This window comes from Bos indicus, chromosome 20 (genome assembly GCF_029378745.1).
Source record: "Bos indicus isolate NIAB-ARS_2022 breed Sahiwal x Tharparkar chromosome 20, NIAB-ARS_B.indTharparkar_mat_pri_1.0, whole genome shotgun sequence".
Classification (NCBI taxonomy): Eukaryota; Metazoa; Chordata; class Mammalia; order Artiodactyla; family Bovidae; genus Bos; species Bos indicus.
In genome coordinates this window covers 56,435,050-56,450,923 of record NC_091779.1, presented here as the reverse complement: position 1 = coordinate 56,450,923, position 15,874 = coordinate 56,435,050, and the positions used below count along the sequence as shown (strand labels likewise).

The 15,874-nt window shown below is 41.5% G+C and overlaps 1 protein-coding gene across 4 annotated transcripts in view; it reads right to left on the bottom strand.

Moving 5' to 3' along the window:
* RETREG1 (reticulophagy regulator 1) overlaps positions 1 to 15,874 on the bottom strand; it is a 153,098-nt gene that overhangs the window by 16,421 nt on the left and 120,803 nt on the right. Inside the window, exon 1 of one of the 4 annotated variants that reach the window (XM_070774829.1) lies at positions 3,051 to 3,070. The exons of the other annotated variants lie outside the window; for them this stretch is intronic. Within the exon in view, the coding sequence (XP_070630930.1) occupies positions 3,051 to 3,055 (5 nt within the window). The 5' untranslated portion in view covers positions 3,056 to 3,070. Of the gene's footprint in view, positions 1 to 3,050; positions 3,071 to 15,874 lie in introns of those variants that run through there. 4 annotated transcript variants of the gene reach the window in all.

Genomic DNA, 15,874 nt, shown 5'->3' with positions numbered 1-15,874 from the left:
TTATTTTTAACAAAGTCCCCTTAGGGAGTTCGCTCATGGGCTAGTGGTTAGGACTCAGTGCTTTCACTGCCATGGCCAGGATTCAGTGTCTATGTGGGGAACTAAAATACTTGAGGCTTATCAAAGCATCTTTTCAAATGCCTTAAACTATTCTAATGATACCTGCATTACTGTAAAAATCACAAACAGAAATGAGAAATTCTTTGTGTAAATCATGAAAATATCATCTAACCAAACAGGTTTGGGAAAGAGTATAAATGTCTGAGATAAAAATAAATGTATAGATTATCCTGAATAAAATTTAATGGAAATATGATTTAAGAAGAAAATGGGAATTCAAGGGCCAAGAAGAGATGTCACTCTACATGTACACTCTAAATAAAACATGCACCCAGCAGAGTTACTTTCTGGGAGTTTCATGATACTTTTAAATTGTCCAGCGGCTAATTCTGAGGACCAGTGGGCTATACATTTCTATTGTCTTCCATTATATATAGTCTACCAGTAACTGACATCACCACAGTTCTATTTAGGTAATTCAGTTACATAATATATTTGAATAATACAGTTATATAATTTAGAATGAGATGGGACACTTGATGGCAACTTTTCAAATTCCCTTCTTTTATAAATGGGGAAAGGGAGATCCCTATTTTCTCAGCTAGTTCAGGGCAGAGCCTGATTTCCTATAGTTCTCTTCCCTTTAAAACATGTGCCCTCTTCAAGGGAAGAATCCGTTCAATGACATCTTGGAAGAGGCCATGAATTATAATTTAGAACAAGAAGGAACATAAGCTGATCAACCTCACTCCTTCAGAGTCAGGGCAAATGAGGTGTGACCAAGACCAACAGGGCATCATTAGGACCAACTCTTTACAGAAAGAAAAGAGTACTTCCTGTTCAGAATCCAAATATTCATCAGAACGTAAGATTCATGCTTGATGGATGGTTGACAATACAGGTTACAGCTGCACATACATACACACATGTGTGGGTGCACACAGGCTCTGAGTTGCTCCATAAAGAAACTCTAGGTTTTCCTAGAGAGCCTTGTCTGGAAAACGCATAACCAGAGAAAGGATCTCCTGTGAATACTGGACGATGCTAGGGAGACAGATCTTTTACATGGCATGTGGCTCTCTTCCCACCATCCCTGGCGCTGAACAACAGGCAACGAAAGACCCAAGCAAGAGAAAAGGAGGCTGAAAAATGGTGTGAATCTTGGCCAAGTTCTTTTTTTTTTTAATCATTAAAAAAATTTTAACTCTTTATTTTGTATTGGGGAATCGCTGATTAACAATGTTCTGATAGTTGTTAATCAGCAACTCAGCCATACATATACATGTATCCATTTTCCCCAAACTCCTCTCCCATCCAGGCTGCCACATAACACTGAGCAGAGTTCCCTGTGCTCTACAGTAGGTCCTTGTTGGTGATCCATTTTCAATATAGCAGCATGTACATATCCATTCCAAACAACCTAACTACCCTTTACCTCCATCCTTCCCCCCAGCAATCATAAGTTTGTGAGTCTGCTTTTGTTTTGTAAGTTCATTTGTATCATTTCTTTTTAGATTCCACATATAAGGGATGCCATATGATACTTCTGCTTCTCTGTCTGACTCACCAAGTTCTTCACCAAAGAGTGTTAAGTGTTCTATGACTGATGTTCGCTCAAGAGGAAAAAAAAAAAAAAGATACCAATGGCTTTAGCATTAATATTCCAGGGCTAAGGATTTTTCCTTCGAAGTTTCAGAGAGAACATGCACTTCCTTTGTTGATCTACCTTTTTTTCTTTCCTTCTTTCCTCCCTACCTTCACTTGCTTCCTTTCCCCACTAATTTTCTCTCTCTCGAAGGAGTGAATCTTCGGCACACTCCTGCCAGGAGACAAGGACCAAGTGAGAGTCCCTCCATCATGACCATCAGTCCCAGCTTCCCAGACTCTCCAAGAATCCAGGTCACATGGTTCCTGGAGAAGCCATACCTCCCAGCCTTCCCATCTGTCACCTGGGCTCTGCCCAGGAGTCTGCAGCTGTGCAGAGCTTTCCAAAACGTCCATTTAGTTACATTCTCCTTTTTTTAAAAATTGATTTATTTTTAATTGAAGGATAATTACAGTATTGTGTTGGTTTCTGCCATACATCAACACGGATCAGCCACACGCTTACGTATGTCCCCTCCCTCTTTAGCCACTCTCCCATCCCCATCCCGCCCCTCTAGATTGTCACGGAGCCCCGGTTTGAGTTCCCAGAGTCATATAGCCAATTACAGTCTCCTTTTTAAGAGAAACTAAAGGGTTAGATTTTTGACAAAGAACATGCTCAAGACAAGCAGCTGCTTACTGAAGAACCAACATGATTCCACCAGCCTGAGAAGATCTAAGGGAAATAGCTCCTGAGACAAGCAGCCTCACTTTGTTCCAGAAGGGAGCTCTGGATTCCCAGGAGAAGTTGAAGCCAACATCCCTTCCTTCTGCCTCCATCTCTGTGTGTGTGGGTATATGCTCTCACCATGCACTCAGTCATGTACAACTCTTTTTAACCCCACGGACTGTGGCTTGCCAGGTTCCTGTCCATGGAACTGAGAAAATGAAAATTAAGTGAAAATGAAAGTCTCTCAGTAGGGTCTGACTCTTTGAGACCCCACGGACTATACAGTCCACGGAATTCTCCAGGCCAGAATACTGGAGTGAGTAACCTTTCCCTTCTCCAGGGGATCTTCCCAACCCAGGGATCGAACCCAGGTCTCCTATATTGCAGGTAATACTCCTATATTACCAGCTGAGCCATCAGGCAATTATTAGAACACACTCAGGCATAGACATTACATGTGGCCAGAATAATCTCTTTAGGTAGTTCTACGTGGAAAGTGTGTGTGAATTCCAGAGCACTGTTTAAACAGCGGTCATGGCCTTACTCCAGAAACTCTGGTAGAGCAGGCCTGCGGTGACCTCAGATATCTGCCCTTTGAAAATAGCGTCCCAGGTGATTCTCAGGCAGGTGTTTCTTTCCTTTAAAATTAATTTTTATTGGAGTATAGTTGCCTTACCACATGGTGTTATTTTCTACCACACCAAAGCAAGTCAGCTATTTGCTGTTGTTCACTCGCTGAGTCCTGTCCGATTCTTTTTGACCCCATGAACTGCAGCACACCAGGCTTCCCTGTCCTTCACCATCTTCCAGAGTTTGCTCAAATCCATGTCCATTGAGTCAGTGATGCTATCTAACAATCTCATTTTCTGTCAACCTCTTCTCCTCCTGCCCTCAATCTTTCCCAGCATCAGGGTCTTTTCCAATGAGTCAGCTCATCACATCAGGTGGCCAAAGTATTGGAGCTTCAGCTTCAGCGTCAGTCCTTTCAATGAGTACTCAGAGTTGATTTCTTTTAGGATTGCCTGGTATACGTACACATATATCCTCTCTGTTTTAGATTTCCTTCCCACTTAGGTCACCACAGAGCAGTGAGTAGAGTTTCCTGCACTATAAGTAGGTTCTAGATACTATCAATAGTGGGTATAAGTCAGTCCCAATTTCCCAATTCATCCTGCATGCCCCTCCCCTCCTTGGTGTCCATAAGTATTGGTTCTCTACATCTGTGTCTCTATTTCTCCTTTGCAAATAAGTTCATCTTGAGTCAGGTGTTTCTTATCCTAAGATCAAAATAAGAAACACCCAGTGAGAAAACCACATAGGATTCTTGTTTCAAAAATAAGAGACAAGAGGGAAACTCTGCTTCAGGCAAGATGGTATAGCAGGGACCTAACTTCCAGAGCAGGGAGGTGCCACCCCCTCCCAAGGTGGGTCCTGGCAACTAGCTGAATTGAGGAGGCAGCCGTGAGAGTAAACAGAGGCTGGAGTTGGCAGGACAGAGTGTGCGGGGGAAGGGGTAAGAGCTTGAACAGGGAACACAGGCCACCTCCAGGGTCCCCTGGACTCTCCAGCTGAGGGTGACCACAGTACGAGTGAGGAACAAAAAGCATCAGAAAGGATGTGAGGGAATGAGGGAAGGGAGTCCTGTGCTCACAGGGCTGGAGGACACTGGATCCCACTGACGGGACTAGACATGCTCAGAATTCACACAACGGAGTAGAGTGCTCAGAGGTCCGACCTCAGTAGCGGAGAACAATGAATCCAGACTGAAATGCCACTGTGGTCCTAACACCGCTTAAACGCAGGGGCTCAAAGGATCCAACTGATTTAAAGTAATTTAACTGTGTCATGCTGTTGTTGTTAGTCGCTAAGTTGTTTAGTCTGACTCTTTGTAACCCCATGGATGTAGCCTGCCAGGCTCCTCTGTCCATGTAACTTCCAAGGCAAGAATACTGGAGTGAGCTGCCATTTCCTCCTCCAAACTCTGTCATACAAAGGAATACAAAGTGGTGAGTTTTGTTATGGACCAAATAACCCACATGGTCAAACTGGGATCTAAATGATTTTCTAATTTTTTCTTTCATACCTTTTTTTATTCAGTTGAGTTTTCATTTATTTATAACATAGAAACTTAAAAAACAAAAATTTTTTAAGTATATAATTTACAGTCTCATCAAAGGCCACTAAATTCTTAGGAATAAATATTACAAAAGATGCATAAATCGCTACACTAAAAGCTACAAAATATTAGTAAGAAAAACTTAAGAAAACCTTAGTAAATAGAGGAATATGTTCATGGAGTAGATATATTGGCATATTGTAAATATGTCAATTCTCTCCAATTTGACCTACAAATTCAAAATCTCATCAGATTTTATGCCAATTGGCTGCCTAATCCCAAAATTTACATGAGAATTTTTTTTTTAATTTTTAATTTTTTAAGCAACACACTTCTTTAGACTGGGAAGTCCAAGATCAAGGTGCTGGCAGACACAGTTCTTGGCAAGGACCCTCTACTTGGCTTGTGGATGACTACCATCTTGCTGTGAGTCCAAAAGACTGTTCTATACATGTGTCTCTTTTGCTGTCTTGCATATAGGGTTATTGTTACTATCTTTCTAAATTCTATATATATGCGTTAGTATACTGTATTGGTGTTTTTCTTTCTGGCTTACTCCACTCTATGTAATAGGCTCCAGTTTCATCCACCTCATTAGAACTGATTCAAATGTATTAGAACAGTGAAGGAAATCTTGAAAAAGATGCACCAAGGTTCAGACACACGCTACCATATTTCAAGATCTATTGTAAAGCTATTAAATATACATGCACACACCGATGTGTATGAACACATAACTATAATTTTGTTTTTCTTCTATCTTTTGTTTACTGCTTTTAGTGTAGAGGTTATGCACCCTTCATGACATTTGTTCCTAGAAATCTGATGGGTTTTGATGCTATCATATATGATGTACTCTTTTAATATATGCATAGGGACTTCCTTGCACAGTATTTATTCAACAAAATATCAAACGAACAAATGATAATGGTGGCACTATAGTTCAGTGGTAAAGAATTTTCTTCATCTTTTTTCATTGAACTACAGTTAATTTACAATATTGTGTTAGTTTCACGTATACGGCAAAGTAACTTTTACTTGACTGTGTATCTTTTTTCTTTAAAAATCTACTTAACAAAAACACTGTCTGAATTTTATATTAAAAAGCAAACTAGGCTTTGCACATTTAAGGGCTCTGTACACGAACCAGGAATGGAATGGACTTGGCTTTCCGGGTGCAGCACACAATTCTCCCCATTAGGGGGTTCTGTAAGACTAAGAAGTGTGATGCCCCAGTGCTCTTTAAAAATAGACGGTAATTCCGGAGGAAAGAACACATGCCGGCAGCCTGTTTTATCTCTTTCACTCCCAAGTGTCTTTGAGTACAACCAAAAATAATGCTGAAATAAATTAATCCTGGCAGAGAACAAACAATGCATTTCAGTATCATTTCCCTTTCGGTTCATTTCAATCAACCCGCATTGAGTGCGGCTGTCTGTCTGTCACCAGTCCCACCTCAGGGATCTCAAGTGAGTGAGTGATCTGACTGCATCTCAACCAGCGAGTAAAAGGGTTAGGTGTGACCCCAAAATGAGTTCTCTCCTGCTCGCGTTATGTATGAAACTCAGTTTTATAAAACGACATTTCACTGAATTGAGGGCTAATTGCTGGGGGTTGGGGGAGGGTGGGTGGCGGAGACACTCAAAAACCAAGCTGGGGATTGGATATATGAGGAGAGCCTGTTGGATATGTTACAATCATTTCATTATTGTATATTTTATAGGATAATAAATCTTTTTAGTATATACTAGTGAACCTTGGAGAAGGAAGTGGCAACCCACTCCAGTACTCTTGCCTGAAAAATCCCACGGACAGAGAAGCCTGGCGGGCTACAGTCTACAGGGTCACAAAGAGCTGGACATGACTGAGCGACTGAGCTCAGTGAACCTAAAACTCAGAAGATATTTTTAAAACTGAAAGTAATTTTTCAAAGCAAAAGAACAGGTTTTAATATACCAAAGTTTAAATCCTTGCACATATTTCCTTTTTAATGTTTTTTTTAAATTGTGGTCAAAGTAACATAACATACTATTTTAACCATATTTAACTGTACAGTGACGTGGCACCAAGTGCATTGACACTGTTGAGCAACTCTCACTTTCACCCATCTGCTGAATTTCTCTCCTTCCTAAACTGAAACTCTGTCCTTGTTAAACACCAACTCCCCGTCCCCCTCCCCACTCCTCAGCTGGACCCTGGCAACTACCAATGTACTTTCTGACTATGAATTTGACTATTTGGCTGCCTGATATAAAGAGCTGACTCACTGGAAAAGGCCATGATGCTGGGAAAGATTGAGGGCAGGAGGAGAAGGGGGTGACCAAGGATGAGATGGTTGGATGGCATCATCAACTCAATGGACATGAGTTTGAGCAAGCTCCGGGAGATGGTGAAAGACAGGGAAGCCTGGTGTGCTGCAGTTCATGGGGTTGCAAAGAGTTGGATACAATTTATTGACTGAGCAACAACAAGGTCCCTCATATAAGTGGAATTATATAAGCACAGACAGTATGTGTCTGCATCTAATGCATATTGGAATAACTCTTGCACATATTTCTTGAGCTTTAGATTTGAGGAGATAATCGCCAACAAGAGACAGGAATCGTGGAGCAGATGGAGAGAGACAGAAAGTGGGACAAAGAGTGTGAGGAGTAGGGGTAAGTGGGGGTACAGGCTATGAATGACTTTGATGCTCAGTGTGAGGTCATCTGGTTTCTGTTGAGTCCAAAACAAACCCAAACATAGATGCCCTCTTTGTAGAGCCCATTCCCCCTTTTTTGGCTCTAGCTGGCTTCAGTCTGATTTCTGGCATTTACAGTGTAAAACAAGTGCTACATTTTTCAGGGAGGAGGGGTGCAATGGAGAACTGTAGAATATATTTTAAATTATAAGGTACAAACAACTATTAAAAAGAGTTATGGAATAAGATTCCACAAAGTTTAGTATGACAGTTCAGTTTCTTTTTTGCTTCCCTGGGGGCTTAAATGGTAAAGAATCTGCCTGCAATGCAGGAGACCCGGGTTCAATCCCTAGGTTGGGAAGATCCCCTGGAGAAGGGCATGGCAACCCACTCCAGTATTCTTGCCTGGAGAATTCCATGGACAGGGGAGCCTGGTGGGCTATAGTCCATGGGGCCACAAAGAGTAGAACACAACTGAGCGATTTTCAACTTTTACTGTCTTTTTTTGTTTGTTTGTTTTTTTAGTTTTTAGTACTCAAATGGTTTCATTTGTTAGTTTTTTCACCTTGTTTTATTTGTACTTAAGTATGGTTGGTGTACAATCAACTTGTAATACTGATATACAATATTATATGTTACAGGTATATAACACAGTGGTTCATAATTTTTTAAGGTTATTCTCTATTTATAGTTATTATGAAATACTGGCTATATTCTCTCTGTTGTGCAGTATATCCTTGTAGCTTATGCTGTATCTAATAGTTTGTGCCTCTTACTCCCCTCTACTCCTATTTTGCCCTGTCCCCTCCTCCCCAATGGTAACCACTAGTTTGTTCTGTTTTATGTCATAGTCACTACTTTATTATATTTTTTAGATTCCACATATAAGTGAGAACTTGCAGTATCTATCTTTCTCTGTCTGACTTATTTCACTTTAGCATAATACCCTCTAAGTCCACTCACGTTTTTGCAAATGGCAAAGTCTTATTCTTTTCATGGCTGAGTAATATTCCATCATATGTATACACCACATCTTTTTAATCCATTCATATGCTGACGGACACTTAGGTCACTTCCATATCTTGGCAATTGTAAATAATGCTGCTATGAACTCTGGGGTGCATGTATCTTTTCAAATTAGTGCTTTTTAGAAGTTCTATTTAGATGACGTTTTAATAAATTTAGATGACGTCTATTTAGATGATGCTTAAATAAAGTTTTAATAGAATGGAAGGATGGAAACAGAACAAAAAACTCACACCAAAGAAGATGATGAAAAGTTCAAGTAAAGGGGGTTCCAGACAATGCGAAATCAGAGTAACAACTAATTCTTACAAGGAGCCAAGCACCATGCTATGATATTGAAAACTTACCATCACATTCAATCCTTACATCCAGCCTATGTGTGAGATGCGATTTATTATTCTGTCCTACGGATGAGGAAACTGAGGCTTAGATACATTAACTGCTGAGGTCAGAGTACAAATACACACAGAATAGGAGACCTTCATAAATGGAACTGAAAATGCTGATCATGAGAAGTGAAACACAGGAAGAACTTCCTGGAATGGAACTTGGCAGCATTTCAAAGATGAGTGGGAAAGAACGCTAGAGCAGTAACATGGATGGATTACAGACTCCCGGAATTCTGAGCTACAGAACTAGAAACGCTGAAGAAGGTTCAGCTTCATCTAGGTTCCCAGGTGAAGCTTGGGACCCAGGAGTTTAGATTCCTATTTCCTCTCTCCACTGCTTCAGCTAATTATATTCCAGGACCCTCAAGTGCTTCCATATCCCATGCCAAGTCTAATGACACCATGTATGATTTTTATTCATTTATCTGAATGCTTCTATATGTTACCTATCACAATATTTAGCGTGTATTCCTTTATATGTGTAAGAATATACCATAGGCAAAAAGTCTAAATAATTTGCAAACTAACTTTCACTTACATGGAATGTTTCAATCTTTTCTTCTTGGAAATGGAGCGTTAATGTGTCACTGAAATTAGGTAATAAGGAAATAGGGCTCATTTATTCCAAACGTTTCCTGAACTGGGAATTGGCGTTTTGGGTGGAATTCCTTCTGGTAAAACCTGGGTCTTAATGCCATGGAGATCCCTGGATCCAGGCCCACCTTCTGTGACTTTCAAGTGACTCAAGAGCACCAGTGAGACCCATGGAGACAGGACTGGGGCCCGTGAAGTCATCCAGAATGTGAAACTCCATGAATATTCATCTTGCTATCGGGACAGAAGGATATGTTTGTTGCTGTTGGGCAATGTCAACCCATTAAAGAATATTTTTAGCTATTGCTGTTTTCTCTCAAACACATGCACAAGTACACACACACACGCGTGCGCACACACCTTTCTACTCACTTTTTAGATTTTCCATATCCCTAAGCCCTCATATGGCAATAACCGTTTCCAAAGATCTTTAGAAGAACTGTCAAACTACCTCCAGGGAAAATACATTATTTTACACTTTCTGGTTTTATTTTTAATCCATACGGATTGGAAGTTGAAGCTGAACCATATTTTATAGAAAGTTAACACGTCGACATCCCATATATTGACAAACTTTTGAAGGAGGGAATTTGTTATAACCTAAGCTGTCACTTAGCAACAGGACAAATAGCTGCTTCACCCATCGCACCTATAAATAAACTTTGGCCCCGAGCCCTCCATCGCCCTGTCCTTCTCAGTTGGTGACTAATGGTCTCATGTTCTCTGCTGGTAGTGAACATCTGTTGATGTTAACTCCTGCCGAATTTCTCTTAGAAAGGTCAGTCAGTCTCCAGTTACAGATCTGGGCATTTCTTAGTGCGATGCGTTATGACTGTTTTTAATCCTCCAGATCCACGACGTGTTTCCCTGCGTGAGGGTGTGTTTGCGTGTGAGGGTGTGTAAGCAGAGAAACAAAATAAAAAACAGGGATTTGTTTCCCTGCACAAACAGTCACAGAATTAGAACCATGACAAAGCAAATGAGATATGTCAACTGGAGGATTAAATAAGCAAACACGAGATTAAGAAATTACATAGCACTCCATGTGAAGCCCTCACTCTCTCAGATCAACAAGCCACGTGGACATCTTTCTCCCCGGCCAGGGACCACTCAGAGGCCCACCTGAGTGTCGTCTCTTCCTGCCCTAAGAAGCCAGGCCTCACCTCCCTCTGGGCAACTTGGTGTTTTATTTGGAGGTCTTTCTCTCTTTTTATACCACGTCATAAAGGAATTAGAGATCAGTCACTTTGTGAAACTGCCCTTCCTTCCACCTCAATCTCTGCCTTGCCACTTCCCCAGAGAGCAGAGATCATCAATGATCAATTCACCAAGACCTTCTGGAATCCTGGCATTTGGTTGCCCATCACATTACTTTTGAAAAAAAAAAACAAAAAAAACCCCTCTTTGTATTGGGCTACAGATGATTTACAATGCTGTGATAGTTTCAGGTGAACAGTGAAGGGATTCAGCCTCATGTATCCATTCTCCCCCAAACTCCCCACCTCAGTCCAGGCTGCCACACAACATTGAACAGAGTTCCTTGTGCTATACAGTAAGTCCTTGTTGGTTATCCATTTTAAATACAGCAATGTGTATGTGTCCATCCCAAACTCCCAAACTATCCCTCTTCTGCTTCTTCCCACTCCCCACCCCCGACCTTAAGTTTCTTCTCAGTCAGTAGATCTGTTACTGTTTTGTAAGTTCGTTTCTATAATTTCTTTTTAGATGCCCATCACACTACTTCTTATGATTCTAGCTTCTATGAACAGATGCCCATAGTAGTTACTTTCCAGTGTTCTCATTTTGTTAATTTTTCAACAAGTAGACTTTCCTAAGCCGAGGGCATGAACAGTTTAAATTCCATTACAAGCTCCTAACAAGCTCCTACTTGAGACCTTCAGGAGAGTCAACACCCTTTCATTTGTAAACACTGAAATCTGCTTTAATAACTACCCCTGAGGAAAGAAAAGGTTTCTACTTTATCCCTGAAGGACAGACAATACCTGAGAACCAGGAAATATTCTCCAAAGAAAATAGAAATTGTTCTTGGGAAGCACGTTTGCTAATTCAGATATAAGCCTTTCTCTGCATTCCGTATGGGATCTACATTTCCAATGAAGTACCATCCAGGATTTACTCAAAATGGACTCAAAAGAAAATGTCCCCTCCCTGCTTTTTCTTAAAACAAACAAATAAACAAACAAAATCCTTTGGCCTAGTTGCATGAAACCTAAGCTTCTGTGACAATACTGAAGAATGTATTTCTTATGGTGCAAAATTTTTTATTAACTGTATATAGTTCCTCATTTTGTTTTTTGAAAAACCTTAGCCATAGCACTGGACTGGAACAGGTATATACAACCCAAACAGGCTGAATGATGATCAAGTTCCTCCAAGGGGCATTTTTTTTTTTTATAAAGGTCAATTAACATCAATTTTGTTTCGAGAATTTGTTGGCAGCCTTTGTGTTTAAAGGGGTACCTTGGAATATGGCAAACGGGAAGTCAGTGACTATCCATCACTGAGGTATTTATTAAAAATGCTGGGACTTTCCTGGTGGGCCAGTGGTTAAGAATTCACCTACCAATGCAGGGGACACGGGTTCGGTTCCTGGTCAGCGAACTAAGATCCCACCTGCCGTGGGGCAATTAAGCTCAAGCACCACCACAGAAGAAGCCCAAGCACTGTAATGAAGAATATGTCTCACTATGATTATACATATATTTCTTGTCCCTTATATTTCTTCTGATTTTTGCTGTATGTATCTTTGTTTCTCTGTTGTTAGGTGTCCAGTGGTTTATGGTGTCTATCTTCTCTGTGAATTGCACCTTTCATCATTAAAAGTACTCATCTTTGTTTCATTGAAAAATAAATAAATTTAAACAAAACAAAGAAGACTCCCCACAGCCCCCCACCCCCACCCCCACCCCCACATATACAAATGTTACACTGTTAAATCCCGGGACCTGTCTCACCTTAGATCTTTAAAGAGTGAATTTCCTGTTTCTTTTCTTTTAAAAGCCAGTAAACAATGTTGATGTTTCCTACAAGAATGTGTGGAGAAGGAAATGGCAACCCACTCCAGTACTCTTGCCTGGAAAATCCCATGGACGGAAGAGCCTGGTAGGCTACAGTCCATGGGGTCGCAAAGTCGGACACGACTGAGCAACTTCACTTCACTTCACTTCACAAGAATGTGCCCCTACCAAGAAGATCACTGTTACCAGTCATAGAGAAAATGAGAGTTGCATTATGATGTCTTATTGCTTGCTAAACAGGCCATCAGTTCAGTTCAGTTCAGTAGCTCAGTCGTGTCCGACTCTTTGCGACCCCATGAACTGCAGCACGCCAGGCCTCCCTGTCCATCACCAACTCCCAGAGTTCATCCAGACTCACGTCCATCGAGTCAGTGATGCCATCCAGCCATCTCATCCTCTGTCGTCCCCTTTTCCTCCTGCCCACAATCCCTCCCAGCATCGGGGTCTTGTCCAATGAGTCAACTCTTTGCATGAGGTGGCCAAAGTACTGGAGTTTCAGCTTCACCATCAGTCCTTCCAATTAACACTGAATGGACTGGTTGGATCTCCTTGCAGTCCAAGGGACTCTCAAGAGTCTTCCCCAACACCACAGTTCAAAAGCATCAATTCTTCAGTGCTCAGCCTTCTTCACAGTCCAACTCTCACATCCATACATGACAACAGGAAAAACCATAGCCCTCCCTCAAAAAGCAGATTTTTAACAATGAGCTACTGTGTGGATATTGCATGTTTTAATGGTGAATGAGTACAAGGCCATATCCAACAGCAGCATGGCGGAAGGTGGGGGTGTGTTTGGCACAAACTAGAAAGGAGTATATGGTGGGCGGGGAGGAGAGGTGGGCCTGGCACAGGTTACCGAGGAGCCATGTTTTGTTGGGGGGTGGGGTGCAGTGGTTGATGCTGTGGAGTGAAGACAAACTTCAGAACTTATTTCTCCTAGTGATAGCTTTTTTAGGAAAACAAAAATTCTAAAAAGCAATTAACACAGCCTGTCTGCTTTTAGAGAGTTGTTACAGGAATGTATTTCCCCTACTTTCTCATACACAGAGCAGCAGTAAGAATCTGGCTGATACAGAGAAGGAGAAATAGCATATGAAATCTATATGTGGAATCTGAAAAAAAAAAAACAATACAAAAGAACTTACTTACAAAACAGAAAGAGACTCACAGACTGAGAACTTAATGGTTGTGAGGGGCCAGGGTTGGGGGAAGGATGGGGCAGAAGGGATAATTAGGGAGTTTGGGATGGACACGTACACGCTGCTATATTTAAAATGGATAACTGACAAGGATCTACTGTGTAGCACAGGGAACTCTGCTCAGTGTTATGCGCCAGCATGGATGGGAGGGGAGTTTGGAGAAGAATCAGTTCAGTTCAGCCACTCAGTCCAACTCTTTGCAACCTTATGGATGGCAGCACGCCAGGCTTCCCTCTCAAGAGTCTTCTCCAACACCACATGGAGAAGAATGGATATGTGTATATGTATGGCTGAGTCCTTTTGCTGTTCACTTGAAGTTATCACAACATTTTAACTGGCTGATCAGCTAGACCCCAATACAAAATAAAAAGTTAAAAAAAAAAAAGAGAGAGAATTTGGCTGGTAATGAACTAAAAAGGAGTTACCTTCAGTGCATTTTTCACCACCTTGATAAATGTTATTGTTCATTTTATACCTGAAAAGTGAAGGGGTTTCTGCAAACACTTTATTTAAAGATTTCCCCCAACATTTCATATCCATTCGCAATTATAATTTGCTTAGAAAACCTTACTCTAAAAATTCATATTCCCTTGTGCAATGTAGTTCAATGCAAATAAAGGAGACTGAAATGATCTAGGCTGAACTTCATGCCAGTGAGAGAGATACCTGCCATCTCCCCCATCCCCTTTTATCTTTGCAGACACTCACGGCTGCCTCTAGAATGCAAATTCCTTCTGTGGCGTTCAGGAGAATCTAAAGGCTGCCACAAGCAATTTCCGGGTGGATAAACTGCCAAGCCAGTACATTGGAGAACACCTGCTTGCCCGATATTGTAGCCATTTCTAGGAAACTACCAACACTGAGTCAGATCTCCTAGGAACGTGTGCTCACACCTCCCCAGCTTGCTCAGGCCCCATGTTATTGGCCAAAAAGTTTATTCCAGTTTTTCCATAAGAAGTAATGGGAAAAATCCAAACACACTCTTTGCCCAATATACCCATACCCATTACTCCTCTCCCTCTAGGTCACTGTTTAACTGGATTGTCTAGTCAGTAAAACGCTATAGGCCTTCATGTTTTTACACACAGAATGTATTATGATCACGTTCTGCTTGTACTCTGTTGCAAGGAAGCAAAATCTGCTACCCCAAATTGTGTATTATTTTGAGCTGAAAACAACCAAGGCCCAAAAAACTCAGGAAGAAACTTTGACCTTCTCCCTAAAATGCCTAAAATAATGTAGATAGAGGGCCTGTCCCAGGAACCAAGTGAGAATCAGAGACATTGGCAAAGAACATGATCTGAGTACGGTGGGAGAAACTCGGCAGGCCTAGAGATCAGAGTCCACTCTGTGTCCCACTGCTCTGCAGGCCCAGCCAACCTTCACTTACCAAGCATTTGCTTCTGTTAAAATTTATTTGGTCGTGCCAGGTCTTAGCTGTGGCACGTGAGATCTAGTTCCCTGACCAGGGATCGAACTTTTGCCCCTTGCATTGGGAGTGTGGTGTCTTAAGCACTGGACCATCAGAGAAGTCCCCAAACACCTGCTCTTCTATCTCCATGTCAACTGCCTTCTAGCCTTAAAAGTCCGAAACCACTACCCTCGACATTCTCTGTGTCTTTATCTAAAGATGGTAGTTACTCAGTTCTCCTGAGTGTCTCTCATGTATACACATGCTAATAAACTTCTGTTTGATTTTGTCCTGTTAATCTAGCTCATGCCAATTTAATTCTCAGACTGGCCAGAAGTACCTAGAAGGGTTGAGGAAAATTTATTCCTCCCCAACACTATAATATAGTTACATGAAATAAACTTGAAAAGAGCCTGAGTAAGGTGAAATAGATCTTTGATCAGCCTTAATCGTTTACTTTTTGTTGAGTCCTGCTCCAAGGCCACAGGTGTGAGGCTTTGTACCAAGGCCACAGAAGCAGAGCCCAGAACCAAGATCATCTCCAAAGCTGACTGAGCCCCTTTGTGACTGTTGCCAAAAACCCCCTTGATCATCACAAGCATGCTTCCTGACTCATATTAGGCAAAAATGCCTACCCCGGAAGTCACCCTATGGCATCCTAACCAATCACCTAATGCCAACCTTCCAGCAGGATTTGTCCCTGTCTTGAAGCTATAAAAATTGGCTACTAACCCTCCCAAAGTGTCTACTCTCCCTGGTCTGTCAGGAGGTTGGCATGTTGCATTTGCAGTACCCTCAGTATCTCTGCTTTTTGCTTTTAATAAACTCACCCTCTTCTGAAATGCTCTGTGTCAGCAAATTCTTTTCCAACCCACACTTGGATTGCCTTAACACTTTTTGCCATGTGGAACCATCCAGAACCACAAGGACAAGACTACTGTGACACAGCATGTAACTGGGCCTGGACATTCCCACGGTGGTCTCCATCCAGTTAAGTAGATCAGTAAGTGAAAGTGAAAGTTGCTCAGTCATGTCCAACTCTTTGTG